At 23.2% G+C, this 18,089-nt stretch overlaps 5 protein-coding genes across 5 annotated transcripts; 3 read left to right on the top strand and 2 right to left on the bottom strand.

Moving 5' to 3' along the window:
- Positions 1–1,203: 1,203 nt before the first annotated feature.
- On the top strand, positions 1,204–2,924 carry OCT59_019139 (uncharacterized protein; the record flags this gene model as incomplete). Its single annotated transcript, XM_025331643.2, has 1 exon — positions 1,204–2,924. One exon carries the CDS (start codon positions 1,204–1,206, stop codon positions 2,767–2,769), a length of 1,566 nt encoding a protein of 521 aa, XP_025184558.2. The 3' UTR covers positions 2,770–2,924.
- Positions 2,925–5,099: 2,175 nt separating this feature from the next.
- Positions 5,100–6,671, top strand: OCT59_019138 (uncharacterized protein; the record flags this gene model as incomplete). The annotated part of the gene is made up of 1 exon (XM_025324764.1): positions 5,100–6,671. The coding sequence occupies one exon, from the start codon at positions 5,100–5,102 to the stop codon at positions 6,669–6,671; it is 1,572 nt and encodes a 523-aa protein (XP_025184559.1).
- A 1,616-nt stretch (positions 6,672–8,287) lies between these two features.
- Positions 8,288–9,997, top strand: OCT59_019137 (uncharacterized protein; the record flags this gene model as incomplete). The annotated part of the gene is made up of 1 exon (XM_025331644.2): positions 8,288–9,997. One exon carries the CDS (start codon positions 8,288–8,290, stop codon positions 9,848–9,850), a length of 1,563 nt encoding a protein of 520 aa, XP_025184560.2. The 3' UTR covers positions 9,851–9,997.
- Positions 9,998–12,641: 2,644 nt separating this feature from the next.
- Positions 12,642–13,145, bottom strand: OCT59_019136 (uncharacterized protein; the record flags this gene model as incomplete). Its single annotated transcript, XM_025314717.2, has 3 exons — positions 12,642–12,867; positions 12,938–13,011; positions 13,092–13,145. 3 exons carry the CDS (start codon positions 13,143–13,145, stop codon positions 12,642–12,644), a joined length of 354 nt encoding a protein of 117 aa, XP_025184561.2.
- Positions 13,146–14,206: 1,061 nt separating this feature from the next.
- OCT59_019135 (uncharacterized protein) lies at positions 14,207–16,349 on the bottom strand (the record flags this gene model as incomplete). The annotated part of the gene is made up of 5 exons (XM_066135825.1): positions 14,207–14,224; positions 14,301–15,277; positions 15,352–15,475; positions 15,557–15,900; positions 15,977–16,349. The coding sequence occupies 5 exons, from the start codon at positions 16,347–16,349 to the stop codon at positions 14,207–14,209; spliced, it is 1,836 nt and encodes a 611-aa protein (XP_066005080.1).
- Positions 16,350–18,089: the final 1,740 nt, after the last annotated feature.

The following is an 18,089-nucleotide window of genomic DNA, read 5'->3' as shown; positions in this document are numbered from 1 at the left end:
TTTTAGTATTAAATTTAATTGAAAGTTTTAATCAAAATCTTAACCATCTTTCGATCACTATAGAGGATTATCAAGATCGTAGTAATAATATCAAATGTAGTTCAATAATATTACAAAATTTAGGACAAATTCTTCCATCTAAGTTAGAATATTTGGTTCTTTATATTAGAGAAAATGATTTTGAGATTTTCTTAAAAAATTCTCAAAATACTTCCATTAAAAAATTGTTAATAATGCAAAAAGATAATGATGATATTATTTATTATATAAAGAATTTTATTATAAAGGAAAAAAGGGTCAAATATTTAGCTATTTGGAATTCTAAATATGAAGGTTTGCCTTATTTTGAAAATGAAGTAAAGAAATTTGAATTGTATAATATTAAATTAAAATATTATTATGATTTAATTTTTAATCTTCTTAACTTTGAGAAGGAACTTGATTAATAATTTATTTAGTAGTAATTTTAAAATTATTATATACTGTATGAACATTCATTTTTTATAAATAAAGTAAATAAAGTTAAAAAAATTTTTTTATTATTATTTGACATGTCTTTATTAATTCATACGATCAGAAGTAAAACTTCTAGTTATACATAATGCTCGCTATAATATTAATAATTAATCAAGCGTGATTTATTGTGGTTAATTATGACACAAATTTTAAGGTTTCATATCTTTAGTACATGAATTTCTTTAGTACACAATGCAAAAATCATAATTGCGCAGTAAACATTTTTTTTTATTTAAAAAAAAAAATCTATTAAAAAATTATATTTGATACTAAAATATTTAATACATATTTGCGAAAATTAAAAACTGATAATAAAAAATTTTTTTAATTTATAGTTGTACGGTTGACCCCTTCTATAGTCAGTCACATCCCCCTTATAAGCACATTTTTGCGTTGGCCAAAGTTACTAATAAGCTTATTTAAAATACTGTAGTATTTTTATAATCACACGAGTGTGACTATATAGGGATATACAGTATATTTGATGACAATCGTTACTATTTGTGGCAGACTACTGCGTATATCATTTTGTTTGTATTACTTTAACAAATAAAAATTGCGCCTAATTATTATTGACATTGTTTGTGCGACAATATCGGAATCATTACTCCGAAAATTATATATAAATTTACTCGGTTTGGTTTTACAATAAATTGATACACCCTTATTCTTCTTTTCGTTTACAATATGTCAAGTTCGAAAATATTTTCAGGGGATTTACCTGAACTAATATATGAAATCATCGAATATTTTCAGAATGATTATTCAACCTTACATTCATGTATTTTAGTTAATAAACTATGGTGTCGTTTAGCAATTCCATTATTATGGGAAAATCCATTTTCAATCACTACCGGAAATTACAATTTTATTAAAGTTTACTTATATAATTTGAATAAATATTTAAAAGCAACATTAAGTAAATACCAAATTATTGATTCTTTGTTAACTTCAAATACACTTTTCAATTATCCTAGTTTTATAAGATATTTAAACATAGATAATATTAATACTTCTATTAATATGTGGTTAAGAGCTAATGATATAACCTTAAATATGGATTTAGTATTTGAATTTAAAAATTTTATTAATATGTCATTAATTAAATTATTTATTGAAAATGAAGTAAATTTACATACCCTTGATCTTGAGGCCTCTAACACAAATTATGACACATATATTGAAAATATTCTTGAGATAATTTTACAAAATCCAAATTTCATTAGTAATAATATTAGAAATTTAAAATTTTCCATTTCAAGTTCTGGTTCTAAGATTGTAAATCGTGTAACACAAATAATTAATTCAAATCAAAATCTCAAAAAAATATCCCTCATTTCTAATACCAATACCTTTCTTTTATATCAATCATTATTATTATCAAAAGAATCTAATTGTTCGAATACCTTGAATACAATCATTTTCTATTATATCAATTTTAATGGTATAAATAATTTAGATAAAATATTTGAACAATTAAATGTTTTAGAATCTGTTCATATCATTTTTTGTTATTCTTTAGATAGTTTTATTCAACAAATTATTAAATTAACCAAACCATTTAAATTAAAATCTTTATTTTTATTAATGAGATTACAAATTGAATCATTACAATTATTATTACAAAAATCTGGTAATTATTTAGAAAATTTGGGCGATTGCTTGAATTACAATAATTTATCATCAGATCAACAATTACTTCAATTAATTATAAATTATTGTAAAAATATCAGATTTCTTGATTTACATAGTAGAATTAATGACATTACTTCTTCAATATTCAGTTTAATTGAAAATATTAAACAAAATCTTAATTATCTTTCAATCAATTTAAGTAATTATGAAGATAATGAATATAGTAATATCAAGTCAATATTACAAAATTTAGGACAAACACTTCCTTCTAAACTTGAATATTTAAGTTTGGTTCTTCGCATTAAAGAAAATGATATTGAAATATTCTTAAAAAATTCTCAAGATAATTTCTTTAATAAATTGGTAATTGAAAATAAAAGACAGGAAGATGATAATTATATTGATATTTTACCTTATATAAAAGAATATGTTATGAGGAAGAAAAGAGTTAAATATTTGGCTATTGAGAATACTTTAATTCGGGGATGTGTTAGGAGAAAAGTGGATTTGTTTGATTTAAAAGACGAAGTGAAGGAATTTAAGTTACATAATATTAAAGTACTTAGTTATAATGAATTATCTATTGGTGTTTATAGATTTTTAAATGAAATTGATTAATTATTTAGTTGTTATTTAAGATATTAGATAGCAATATTTTTTAAATTTTCTATATTCATTTATGAATAAATGTATTTGTAACAGCCTGTTATATATCTTATTTGTAACATCCTTTTTTTTATTTTTTTTTAAATAATAAATTTAGTATGTGGTTTACAAATAAAATTTTTATATGCAAAATTTAATTTGGAAAACTTTTACTTAATGTACTTAAGACAGTTTCATAGACAAAATTTCAAGTTATAAGCAGTTTCTTGAAATTTTTTAAAAAATTCTTTTGTCTTGGTTACACGACTGATCTTTTGTTTTTGTTTACATTACGCCTGAACTTAAATTTTAATTGGATAAAATTGGGGTTGTTACAAATAAGACGCGTAACAGGCTGTTACAATTAGATTTATTTTTCATTTATTTATAATTATTTAAAGTATAGTTAAACAATTGTTAATCGCTTAAAGAAAAGTTTTTAAATAAATATTGTAAAATAATAATTACGAAAAGGATATAAACCCAGATTAAATTTTCTGAAAAATTACAACCTTGTTATTAAAAAATTTCTAATTTCACGGAATCACGGCCGTACAGGTTGAATGATAAATCTATACTGAGATCGTTCTTAATCAGTCTGAGATTGATTTTGCAGATCAAATGAATTACCATTACAATGAATAAAAAATATGAAGGTAAATCCAAGAAAATTATTTTAGGTATTTAAAAAATTGAATTAAAAAAAAATTTATTTTTCGGTATTCAATAAAAAAAAGAAAATTTATTTTCAGTAACTAAAAATAAAAAAAAGCGACTAAAAAAAAATTATTTTTCGGTATAAACGATTAAAAAAAATTTTTTATTTCTCAGTATTGAAAAAGACAAATAATAAAAAAATAATTAAAAAATTTATTTTGTTGGAAAAAAAAAGAAAAATATTAATAATACAAAAAAAAATATTAATAATAAAAGAAAAATCGGTTTTGAAAAAAACACTGAAAAAAAAAAATTTTTGAAAAATAATAATCTCAGTTTAAACAACTGAAAAAAATTTTATCAACCAGAACTGGATTAGCCACAAAACTCTTCATAGATTAGCTCAGAATGTACGCATGACCCCGATAGAATAACAAGTATTTACCCATTAATTATGTCGATGATCGAACGTAATTTTTATTTTGTAGCTATGATATTTTTAAGTTAAATTTTGTAATTTATTAATTGTTAATGGAAAAATTATAGACCTGAATTTTCATCCAAATTAAAAAAACTGATATTTATATAGTGTGTAACAAAAAAAACTGGAATATCATTCATATAATAAAAATGCGTATTATACGCTCAAAATAAATCTACTAATTTTCTTTGCATAAATTGGATAATAAACCCATGACCAAGATCTATATTATGATATCATTTAAAGTTATAATTGCTTCATTATTTTTTGAAAAATTTCGCTGTAAATATTTACTTTGAAAAGAAAAATATAACAAAAAAATAAATTAAGATTACAAAACAATTATATATTGAATTTAAATTAAAAACATTCAAATATTGTTAAGGATAATGTAAAAAAGTTGATACAAAAAATCAGCAATATAGTAACGTTTATGGTAGAATGATGAGAAATTTACTCTTCAAAATTCCCCAATTTTGGTATATAGTAAAAAAGCTAAAAAATTATTCAAATTACAAAAATGCGTGTAGTTCGCTCAAAATAAGTCCAATTTTTATCATTTAAAATGCAAAATAAACTTGAATATCAGGACTATATTTTGACATCTTTCATGGTCATAATGCTTTTTTACTTCTTGAGAAAATTAACTGCAAGTGTTGATTTTTGAAGAAAAAATATAATGTGAAATTTGTGAATTTAGAATGGATACAAAGTCATTGAAAATTTCTCAAATGTTATCAAGACCAATAGAAAAGTATAAATTAAAAAAAATTTTTTTGACTATCTACTGCACTTTATGCAAAGAAATACAAATTAGTTATAAAAAGTTTTAATCTAAAAAAATTATTATTGTAAGCTTATTAAAAAAAAATTACTACATTAAATACATTTTAATTTACCATTGATAAAATCTACAGGTTTTCAGCTTTCGAATAAGTTATTTACGTATAATTTGGTGCGATCATCATGGCGTTACAAACAATTTTTTAACTGGCTGACTATTGCGTATGTCATTTTGTTTGTATTACTAATTGCGCCTAATTATCAAAGGATGTTACACACAATTTATTATCGACATTGTTTGTGCGACGATATCGGTCCGAAAATTATATTTAAATTTACTCAATAAAATGATACATCCTTATTCTTCTTTTCATTTACAAATATGTCATGTTCGAAAATATTGTCAGGGGATTTACCTGAACTAATATATGAAATCATTGCATATTTTCAGAATGATTATTCAACCTTACATTCATGTATTTTAGTTAATAAATTATGGTGTCGTTTAGCAATTCCATTATTATGGGAAAATCCATTTTCAATCCCTACCGGAAATTACAATTTTATTGAAATTTACTTACATTATTTGAATGATGATTTAAAAACAAAATTAAATGAATATAAAATTATTGGTTCTTTATTAACTACAAATACACTTTTCAATTATCCTAGTTTTATAAAATATTTAAACATAAGTAAAATTAATACTTCTATTGATATGTGGTTAAAAGCTAATGATATAACCTTAAATATGGTTTTAGTATTTGAATTTAAAAATTTTATTAATATGTCATTAATTAAATTATTTATTGAAAATGAAGTAAATTTACATACCCTCGATCTTGAGGCCTCTAACACAAATTATGACACATATATTGAACATATTCTTGAGATAATTTTACAAAATCCAAGTTTCATTAATAATAATATTAGAAATTTAAAATTTTCTATTTCAAGTTCTAGTTCTAAGATTGTGAATCGTGTAACACAAATAATTAATTCAAATCAAAATCTTAAAAAAATATCCTTCAATTATAATACCAATACCTTTCATTTATATCAATCATTATTATTATCAAAAGAATCTAATTGTTCAAATACCTTGAATACAATCATTTTCTATCATATCGATTTTGAAGGTATAAATAATTTAGATAAAATATTTGAACAATTAAATGTTTTAGAATCTGTTCATATCATTTTTTGTCGTTCTTTAGATAGGTTTATTCAACAAATTATTAAATTAACCAAACCATTTAAATTAAAATCTTTATTTTTAATCGTGAGATTACAAATTGAATCATTAGAATTATTATTACAAAAATCTGGTAATTATTTAGAAAATTTTGGTGATTACTTTGATAATGATAAATCATCATCATATCAACAATTACTTCAATTAATTATAAATTATTGCAAAAATATCAGATTACTTAATTTACGTAATAGAATTAAAGACAACATTACTTCTTTAATATTCAGTTTAACTGAAAATATTAAACAAAATCTTAATTATCTTTCAATCAATTTAAGTAATTATGAAAATGATGAATATAATAATATCAAGTCAATATTAGCAAATTTAGGACAAACACTTCCTTCTAAACTTGAATATTTAAGTTTGGTTCTTCACATTAAAGAAAATGATATTGAAATATTCTTAAAAAATTCTCAAGATAATTTCTTCAATAAATTGGTAATTGAAAATAAAAAACAGAAAGATGATAATTATATTGATATTTTACCTTATATAAAAGAATATGTTATTAAGAAGAAAAGAGTTAAATATTTGGCTATTAAGAATACTTTAATTCTGGGTTGTATTAGTAGAAAAGTGGATTTGTTTGATTTAAAAGACGAAGTGAAGGAACTTAAGTTACATAATATTAAAGTACTTAGTTATAATAAGTTATCTATTGGTACTATTTATAGATTTTTAAATGAAATTGATTAATTAATTAGTTATTATTTAAGATATTAGATAGAAATATTTTTTAAATTTTTTAACTCATTCTATATTCATTTATTTATAATTATTTAAAGTATAGTTAAACAATTGTTAATTGCTTAAAGAAAGTTTTTAAATAAATATTGTAAAATGATAATTACGGAAAGTATATAAACCCAGATTAGATTTTCTGAAAAATTACAACTTTGTTATTAAAAAATTTCACGGAATCACGGCCGTACAGGTTGAATGCTAAATCTATACTGAGATCGTTCTTAATCAGTCTGAGATTGATTTTGCAGGTCAAATGAATTACCATTCCAATGAATAAAAATTATGAAGGTAAATCCAAGAAAATTATTTTCGGTTTTGAAAAAATTGAATTAAAAAAAATTTATTTTTCGGTATTAAAAAAGAAAATTTATTTTCAGTAACTAAAAATAAAAAAAAAGCGACTAAAAAAAAATTATTTTTTGGTATAAACGATTAAAAAAATTTTATTTCTCAGTATTGAAAAAGTCAAATAATAAAAAAATAATTAAAAAATTTACTTTGTTGGAAAAAAAAAAGAACAAAAATATTAATAATACAAAAAAAAATATTAATAATAAAAGAAAAATCGGTTTTGAAAATAACACTGAAAAAAAAAAATTTTGAAAAATAATAATCTCAGTTTAAACAACTGAAAAAAATTTTATCAACCAGAACTGGATTAGCCACAAAACTCTTCATAGATTGGCTCAGAACGTACGCATGACCAGTATGTATTATACGCTCAAAATAAATCTAATTTTCTTTTCGTAAATTGGATAATAATAATATCTATATTATTATATCATTTAAAGTTATAGTTGCTTCGAATGATGAGAAATTTACTCTTCAAAATTCCCCAATTTCGGTATATAGTAAAAAAGCCAAAAATTATTCAAATTACAAAATGCGTGTAGTTCGCTCAAAATAAGTCCAATTTTTATCATTTAAAATGCAAAATAAACTTGAATATCAGGACTATATTTTGACATCTTTCATGGTCATAATGCTTTTTTACTTCTTGAGAAAATTAACTGCAAGTGTTGATTTTTGAAGAAAAAATATAATGTGAAATTTGTGAATTTAGAATGGATACAAAATCATTGAAAATTTCTCAAATGTTATCAAGACCAATAGAAAAGTATAAATTAAAAAAAAATCTTTTTGACTATCTACTGCACTTTATGCAAAGAAATACATATTAATTCTAAATTAATTATAAAAAGTTTTAATCTAAAAAAATTATTATTGTAAGCTTATTATAAAAAAATTACTACATTAAATACATTTAATTTCCATTGATAAAATCTACAAGTTTTCCGTTTTCAGCTTTCGAATAAGTTATTTTACATATAATTTGGTGCGATCATCATGGCGTTACAAACAATTTTTTAACTGGCTGACTACTGCGTATGTCATTTTGTTTGTATTACTAATTGCGCCTAATTATTAAAGGATGTTACACACAATTTATTATCGACATTGTTTGTGCGACAATATCGGAATCATCACTCCGAAAATTATATATAAATTTACTCAGTTTGGTCTTATAATAAAATGATACACCCTTATTCTTCTTTTCGTTTACAAATATGTCATGTTCAAAAATATTTTCAGGGGATTTACCTGAACTAATATATGAAATCATTGAATATTTTCAGAATGATTATTCAACCTTACATTCATGTATTTTAGTTAATAAACTATGGTGTCGTTTAGCAATTCCATTATTATGGGAAAATCCATTTTCAATCACTACCGGAAATTACAATTTTATTGAAATTTACTTACATTATTTGAATGATGATTTAAAAACAAAATTAAATGAATATAAAATTATTGATTCTTTATTAACTTCAAATACACTTTTCAATTATCCTAGTTTTATAAGATATTTAAATACAAGTAAAATTAACCCTTCTATTGAGATGTGGTTAAGAGCTAATGATGTAAACTTAAATATGGATTTAGTATTTGAATTTATAAATTTCATTAATATGTCATTAATTAAATTATTTATTGAAAATGAAGTAAATTTACATACCCTTGAACTTGAAACTTATTATAACACATGTATTGACAATATTCTTGAGATAATTTTACAAAATCCAAATTTCATTAGTAATAATATTAGAAATTTAAAATTATCTATTACAAGTTCTAGTGATAGTGATAATACACTAATTAAAAATCGTGTAACACAAATAATTAATTCAAATCAAAATCTCAAAAAAATATTATTTGAACTTAATACCCTTCCTTTATATCAATCATTATTATTATCAAAAGAATCTAATTGTTCAAATACCTTAAATACAATCATTTTCCGTAATATCGATTTTAAACGTATAAATAATTTAGATAAGATATTTGAACAATTAAATGTTTTAGAATCTGTTCATATCATTTTTTGTTATTCTTTAGATATTTTTGTTCAGCAAATTATTAAATTAACCAAACCATTTAAATTAAAATCTTTATTTTTATTAATGAGATTGCAAATTGAATCATTGCAATTATTATTACAAAAATCTGGTAATTATTTAGAAAATTTTGGCGATTGCTTGAATTACAATGATTTATCATCGGATCAACAATTTCTTCAATTAATTATAAATTATTGTAAAAATATCAGATTTCTTAATTTACATAGTAGAATTAATAACATTACTTCTTTAATATTCAGTTTAATTGAAAATATTAAACAAAATCTTAATTATCTTTCAATCGATTTAAGTAATTATGAAGATAATGAATATAGTAATATCAAGTCAATATTACAAAATTTAGGACAAACACTTCCTTCTAAACTTGAATATTTAAGTTTGGTTCTTCGCATCAAAGTAAATGATATTGAAATATTATTAAAAAATTCTCAAGATAATTTCTTTAATACATTAGTAATTAAAAATACAAATCAAGAAGATGATAATTATATTGATATTTTACCTTATATAAAAGAATATGTTATGAAGAAGAAAAGAGTTAAATATTTGGCTATTAAGAATACTTTAATTCGGGGATGTGTTAGGAGAAAAGTGGATTTGTTTGATTTAAAAGACGAAGTGAAGGAATTTAAGTTACATAATATTAAAGTACTTAGTTATAATAAGTTATCTATTGGTATTTATAGATTTTTAAATACAATTGATTAATTATTTAGTTGTTATTTAAGATATTAGGTAGAAATATTTCTTAAATTTTATAACTTATTCTATATTCATTTATTTGTAATTATTTAAAGTATAGTTAAACAATTGTTAATCGCTTTAAGAAAGTTTTAAATAAATATTGTAAGATGATAATTACGGAAAGTATATGAACCCAGATTAGATTTTCTGAAAAATTACAACTTTGTTATTAAAAAATTTCTAATTTCACGGCCGTACGGGTTGAATGATAAATCTATACTGATATCGCTCTTAATCAGTCCGAGATTGATTTTGCAGGTCAAGTGAATTACCATTCCAATAAATAAAAAATATGAAGGTAAATCCAAGAAAATTATTTTCGGTATTGAAAAAAAACAAAATTAAAAAAAATTTATTTTTCGGTATTAAATAAAAAAAAAGAAGATTTATTTTCAGTAACTAAAAATAAAAAAAAGCGACTAAAAAAATTATTTTTGGTATAAACGATTAAAAAAATTTATTTCTTTGTATTGAAAAAGACAAAAATAATAAAAAAATAATTAAAAATTTTATTTTGTTGGGGAAAAAAAGAACAAATATATTAATAATTCAAAAAAAGTTAGGTTAAAAGAAAAATAATAAAAGAAAAATCGGTTTTGGAAAAAAAACTGAAAAAAAAAATTTTTGAAAAATAAAATCTCAGTTTAAACAACTGAAAAAAAATTTAATTACCTTCTTTATTAGCAGTTAGTAATTAATTATTATTATTAAATTAAAATTTCATCAACCGGAACTTGATTAGCCACTCATAGATTGGCCATCAGACCGATAGAATAACAAGCATAAAAAGCATTTACCTATTAATTATGTCGATGATCAAACGTAATTTTTATTTTTTTGTTATGATATTTTTAAGTTAAATTTTATAATTTTATTTTATTGTTAATTGTTAATGGAAACTACCAGTATAGACCTGAATTTTCATCCAAATTAAACAAACTGATATTTATATATTTACTTAGTTTATTTATTTATACAATACAAATAAAATTAACTATGGGGGACTACTACAGCAAAATGCTAGTTACATATTAAAGTTTTTCTAACATTGCGCATCACTCATATTATCAATATATAAACCAACTTTACTATAAGTAGGAATTGTAATTAATTCCATCAGGAAGTTTTGCCGTTTAAAATCTGCAGAAAGTTCTACGTGGAACATCATGGAAATTCCAAGTGGAACCAATATTTTCCGAATACCCTGTGACGAAACATGTGGTCATCACACGTGGATTGGTATGTAAAAATATTTTAATTAATTATATTAATTTAATGGAGTTTGATAAATCACACCAGTGGTGCTGAATACCAGTGGTATTCAGCACCAGTTTTTTTTAAAAAAATAAAAATTGTAATATTGCTTTATTTGCTTTATTTGTAAAAAAAAATTAGAAAAAATCACATTTAAATGGTTTTCATATTACTCATGACCCTATATGTAACAAGACCAATTAATTTTCACGTTCTAACTGGTAGATTTCTTTCTATTTGAGCAAGTTTGCGCATTGTGACCTTCTTGATTGCAAACTCCACATCGCTTTGATTTGCTTTCACTACTCTCACCTTCACCTTCGGATACCTTCTTATTTTAAATAAAAAAGAATAATAAAAAAATTTTAAATTATCATGTTAAAGAAAATTCAGGAAAGGTATTTCTTTTTTAGTTTGAATATTTTTTTAAAAAAAAATTTATATTGGTTGGTAAGTAATTTTCAAAAATTTCGTCGTTACGTTCCGCTAATTTTAAAAATTTTATTGATCAACAAAATTCAAAAAATTCACTATTTGATTATTTTGATGGCTTAAATTAATACACAATAAAAATGCCACAGGAAAGCCTAGATCGCAACTTTACCAACATGAATTCAATTCATGAATCATTAGAAATTCATGTTCGATTTGTTCATCGACGCTCGTCAGATGACAGCTGGCCTAGTTATACTAGCCAACACACTTAAGACATTATAATATTGGGCAATGTTGGGCCGATAATGTAGCCCGGCGTCATCTTACGCAAATCGATACAACATTAAGACAACTTGATAAAAATCTTGACCATAATTTGATAATGACAAGATATCCTTGAACAATCATAAATTTTAAAAAAATTACCCAAAAATTACAGTCAAGGTTAAGTTCATTAGTTTAGATGGTAGATTAGAGAGTCAGTACTGCCTTTTTTCTATGTATTTATGTATCTATGGGTTCGTCCTATTTACTTGTACTTTTTAATAAATTGTTAGCTTAAAAGGTTGAATTTACACATGTTTAATTTTGGCTGAATTTATGTTAATTCTGGCTAAATCAAAATCGCTCTGATTTGTTAACTATTACATACACATCCTATTATTTTTATAATACAAAATCCAAATTTACTTAGTATTTTCATACCATATCAATAAGATTAGTAATATTGTTACAATATTACTAATCTTATTACAGCAGTAATCATGTGGATCAGTCCCCGGTCCGGACCGGTCCTCAGATCTCGGACTGAAGACCGTGAAGACCGATCCCAAGACCGACGCAGGACCGGTCTTTGATAGGGCTGACCCAACCCTAATATTGTATTATATAATTTTCAATATTATCAATCTTTTTATTAAAATGAATAATTTAGAAATTTATATTAGAGAGAAAACATAAAATATATTTATTCAATTTATTATTAATTTTCTTATAATTGATTACAAACTGGTTCATCTAATACACTATCCAGTGATCAAATTATAAAACTAATGTAATATCAAAATTATTTTGCACGTATTTCTTTTAATAATTTCTCAAATTCTGTATTTTGTTCTTCTAATTTTTCTAATTTCTTCAATATTACCTCATTGTCAATAGGATTATGTTTAATTTCAAGTAATTTTAATAAATTTTCCCGCATCTCTGTGAATTCCTTAGTATCCCATTCACCTACTTCAATCAACCTTTTAATTTCTATTCGAGTCTTATCAACATCGGCATAATAATACCTTGAAAAATAAATTTGAATAATTAGTAAAATTATAACAATAATTTTTTTAAAAAAGTAAGATTACATACATCACTTCAGGAAACCATGTATGCCAACGTCTCTGATGTGGTAAAAGATAAAATAACTCAATCTCAGCCAAAATCTTTAAAAATATAAAAATTGAGATATAGTATTAGTAGTATATTCATAGAAATGGAATAAAATAATATTAATATTATTTACTTCTGCCTTCTGTATCAAATATGACACTCTATTATTATCTTCTCCAATTTCCATATTGAGTAATCCAATTAATAAGTTCATAAGATATATAACAACTAAGAGGGAAAATAAAACAATCAATATTGCAATTGATGGATTATCTATATATGCCCAATTGGATAATGCACTTGAATCACCTATTGATAGGAAAGAAGAATTACTATTAGAAATTATTTACTATAATTATGAAAATTTTAAACATACCTGCTAAAAATAAATATATAGCAAAAAGAGAAGTTCTAATATCTATAAACATGTTTGTATTTTTATCAGGTGTTTGAATCATACATGGATTTGAGTTTATATTTCTATCATTATCAATTATTTGATTATAACTAGGAGCTAAATTCCAAGGATTATTTGGATCATTATTACTTGTAGGTTGTTCAAGTGAAAATTCGGATCTTGGTGATAATAAAATATAAAATGCATGTGCAAAACTTATTATAATAATGAATAAGACTATTAAAAAAGAAAAAATCTTCTTTCCAACATTAATAATAATTGCAAAATATACTCCAAAATATTCAAAAGCTCTAAAAAATAACAAAAATTTTATATCCAAAAATAAACATGAAAAAGAAAGCAATGTAATTAAGTAATTATTGTTCTTATCATTTGTTTTGAGCCAGTAAATAGAAGTGTAAATTGAAAGCACATAAGCAATTATATCTGTAATTTAAAATATTATATATTTAATTCATTTTCTTAAATAAAGATATTGTAAAATAATTAAATTAAATATTTGTATTTACCAAAAATATTCCAAAAATTATAAAACCACTTAATAATATTATTAAAAAATTGACGAATTTCAAGAATCAGATGAATAAATCCAAGTATAATTGAAGCAATAAAAAGTTGTTGTCTAACTTCTTCGTTGATATATTTCTGAGGAATTGTTGCAGCAGCAGTAAAGCATCCAAGTAATGCCATAAATAAACCCCAAATCATTGCATAATAATATTTTCCATAAGCATTCCATTTAAAATTAATTAATGCCTCTCCATTCCATGTTTTATAGATATTTCTATTCATCGTTTCAGTAAATGGACTAGGTTGAGGTCTAATTAATTCTAAAAACCAACTATAATCTTTTGAATAATTAACAAAATTAATATAGGGAATCATAAAAGTAATTGTTGGTGTTGTTGTTATATCTTTTTTTACTTTTTCTAAAATTTCAAAAATAAAAAGTTCAGCATAGAAATAAACAACAGAAAATACATCTCTAATGTAAATATTATTAATAAAATTGTACTTTGATAAAATATAAAATGTAACAAAATATAGAGGTAAAGTTAAAAGTATGATTAAAGCTTGAATAACATTTATAATATAATATAATAAATCTCTATATTCATCATCTTCATGATAATCGGAATAAAATTTATAATGGTATTTTGTCCATAAAAGAGATTGAGATAAATTAGCTATTTGAGGATATTGAAAAAAAGAACAAAGATGTAAATTTTTATTTTGATGTTCTATACTATAAGAAGAAGAATCTATGATCATATTCGTTTCTGGTGAATATCTTAGAATATACTCTGGATAATATTTATCTAGTAATGGCATTGTAGAAGTGATAATGCTTAAAAATGACTTATTGTGCATTAAGTCCTCTTTAAAATAAGTCATACATTTTTTATAAATATCATCAATTAATTCTAACTTATGTTCTTTGATTGCAATTGTTAATAATTCAACCCCATATTTCAAAAGACTTAACTTATTATTTTTTGCATCAGAAACCCATTTATCAAATTGAACCATACCATAATGTGGTAATGGTAAAAAAAATTTTGGAAATATCTTTTGGGGTATTTCCATATATTTTTCTCTGTCATCATCATTACATTCAATAATTTTATTATTTTCTTTATTTAATTCATCAGAATTTTCAGATGAAAAGTTTGTTTTTGACATCAATCTAGATTTCCAAACACGTCCATTTAGCATTCCAAACACAACCTTTGTTTGTTCATCAGTTGGTTCATCAAATATAGTTAGATTAAACATATTTTTGTATTTATTGTTCCAGCAATATTTGATGGAATTCCAGATTCCTTTATCTGGTGTATAATAGAATATAAGAGGTAAAAGAAATAAACCAGTATGATTCATAAAATTATATAGTTGAATATCTAAATAAAAACAATGCTTTAATATGAGTATTGAGTAATAATTAAAGTATAAATAAAATTTTTTAAAATGTTACCATTATCTATATCCAAAGAAGAAATAGTAATTCTCAATTCGATTGAATAAATGATGATTTTATCATTGATTTTTAGAAAAATAAACTTTTCATTACTAAATATTCCGATATTTTCTGTCTCAAACTAAAAAATAAATAGTATTTAATATATTTAATTATAATTTAACATCAATTGGGTTGAAAATAATTTTATAATATTTATTACCTTATTCTTATCCTTATTATTACCAAATATTTTTACACTTTTCTCAGTATTAATATTCCATTCATAAATGCATTTATTTGAAACCAGGTAAACATTATCATATTTTGATATACTAATTAATTCATAATCTTCAGGTATCCTGTAAAATCTCTTACATTCCCATTTGTTATTTTTAGTTTGTGTTGAATAAATCCAAATAATTTTATTTCTTTCAAAATCAGAATGAGGCCAAATCGTACTATATAAAATAAATTCACCTTTTAAATTAAAGGTACAAGAATCAGCATATATTGCATTTAAATTTATTGCAATTTTTTTTTTATCTTTATTATTCATATCGATTACTAAAAAATATTAAAATAAATAACAATTACCATAGTAATTTAATAATAATTACATAATCAAATAATTATTACTCACCATAACACTTAAAGTTGATATAAGCAAGTTTCTTATCATCAGAAACATATAAACTATGGATTCTATCTTCATCAATTTTAACAGTTTGATCAAATTTAAGTTGAATCTTATCCATATCTTCAACATTCCAACCGGCAATTGAACTATCTTCTTTACTATAAGTAATAAGGTAGTTTTCTTTTGGTGATATTTCTATCTTAGTAATAGGTTTACCATTATGTGGTTCATTACCGATATTATCAAAGGTAAATATTTTATCAACATCATTTTTATCATCGATATCATCAAAGGTAAATATTTTGTCAACATCATTTTTATCAACATCGATTTCGATTTTGTCAGCATCGTTAATTTTTACTAAAATGTCATCCATTTGGTAATCACTTATAAATATATAAATTTATTACCAAAAAATTATTTTTTTACCTCGTCCATTTGCGATTATATACTTTTTTTTATTTTGTAACACGAATAAATATAAAAAAAAAATTTTTTTTATTATGAAAAGTTAATTGAGCTTTTTATTTTGTAACACATGAATAAATATGCATGGCTGTACGCAAATTTCGCCTCTTGCATAAAAAAAAAATTTTTTTTTTATTGTGAAGAGTTAATTGAGTAATGATCAACTTTCGACACAAAAAATTATTTTTTTTGTGTGTGGTTGTATGGCGTACCGTGCAATTCAAAGGCATGTTGTAAAAACAATAAGTCACTTGTTGTGAACAACATGCCACTTGTTATAAACAACATGCCACTTGTTATAAACAACATGCCACTTGTTATGAACAACATGCCACTTGTTTATATTATTATTTATATTTAATTATTATTTATATTTTTAAAAATAATGATGTAGTTAGCCGAAAAACGGGAGCCGTTGCTGATCATCTGGACCCGGTTTAATCACAGAAAATCCCCTGGAATTCCACGACGATCTATGCCTGAGCCGGGTCTGGATCACGTTGCGGCTAATTATTTTTCGGCTAACCATTATTTATGAAATAATGAATAATTTCACCCCAGCCAAATGATCGATATAGTTTCTAAGCTAAGTGGGCGTGCACTACATCCTAGCTTATAAACTGCCCATGGGCCAGATTAGCCCACGAGATCTGATTGGTCCAAACAACTTACCAACATTTAATTACAAATAAGGCAATTTTATAACTTTTGATTGGATATTTACTTATAAACTCATGGTCAAGGATTGCATTAATGTACATTTTGTACCACCTTGTAACTATAAAAAAGGCAAAAAAATTTTCAAGGCTACACATTAATTTGGCCAGAATTAAGATAATTTCGCCCAGAAAAATTTGGCCGGAATTATAAAACGGACATAAATGTCCGTTTGCAAATTTGGCCAGAATTATAAAAACGGACATAATTTGGCCGGAATTATAAAAACGGACATTAATGTCCGTTTTTGTAAATTTGGTCAGCATTATAAATGCAAATATTATAAATTGCATCAATTTATCATAATCCAGTAATCATAGAAAAAATAAATTATAACTTGTTAGCTTTGTCTCATCAAGACATGTTAAATTGTTAAATTGTGGTTTCTATCATCAATAGATGGAAAGTTATTGGCATTTGGAAATATTTAAGAATTCAAAAAAATTCTTTTCAAACAATGTAAATATCTTATTATTTATTAATCCTAAAGGTATAAAACTCCTGCCATTTATTGCCGTTTTCAGAAATGTTGACAATCTGAAATTTTGACCATTTTATACCGAACACACCGAACACACCGTGAACACATACAAAAAATTATGCAAACTTGAAGTATTCATGCATAACTTTATATAAAAACTATTTTTGTCATTTTTTAGATATGAATAAAATTGAAAATATGAAAATTTGTACCGAACACACACCGAACACAAACGAACACACCGAATACAAACGAACACACCGAACACACTGAACATTTGCAAATACAAGCAAATACAAGTGAATACATATATGTAAACAATATAATTTTTATACATTTTTTTATGCACACTACCTAAAAATATATTACTAAAGTTTTAATTTTGTTTTTTTTAAAGGAAAATTTGTTTTTTTTTAATTTTAATTGCTGTGTTCGGTGTGTGTTCGGTGT

The sequence above is a fragment of the Rhizophagus irregularis genome, chromosome 28 (genome assembly GCF_026210795.1).
Source record: "Rhizophagus irregularis chromosome 28, complete sequence".
Lineage (NCBI taxonomy): Eukaryota > Fungi > Glomeromycota > Glomeromycetes > Glomerales > Glomeraceae > Rhizophagus > Rhizophagus irregularis.
Note: the sequence above shows the minus strand (reverse complement) of the source record. Positions and strands in the feature narration are given on the sequence as shown.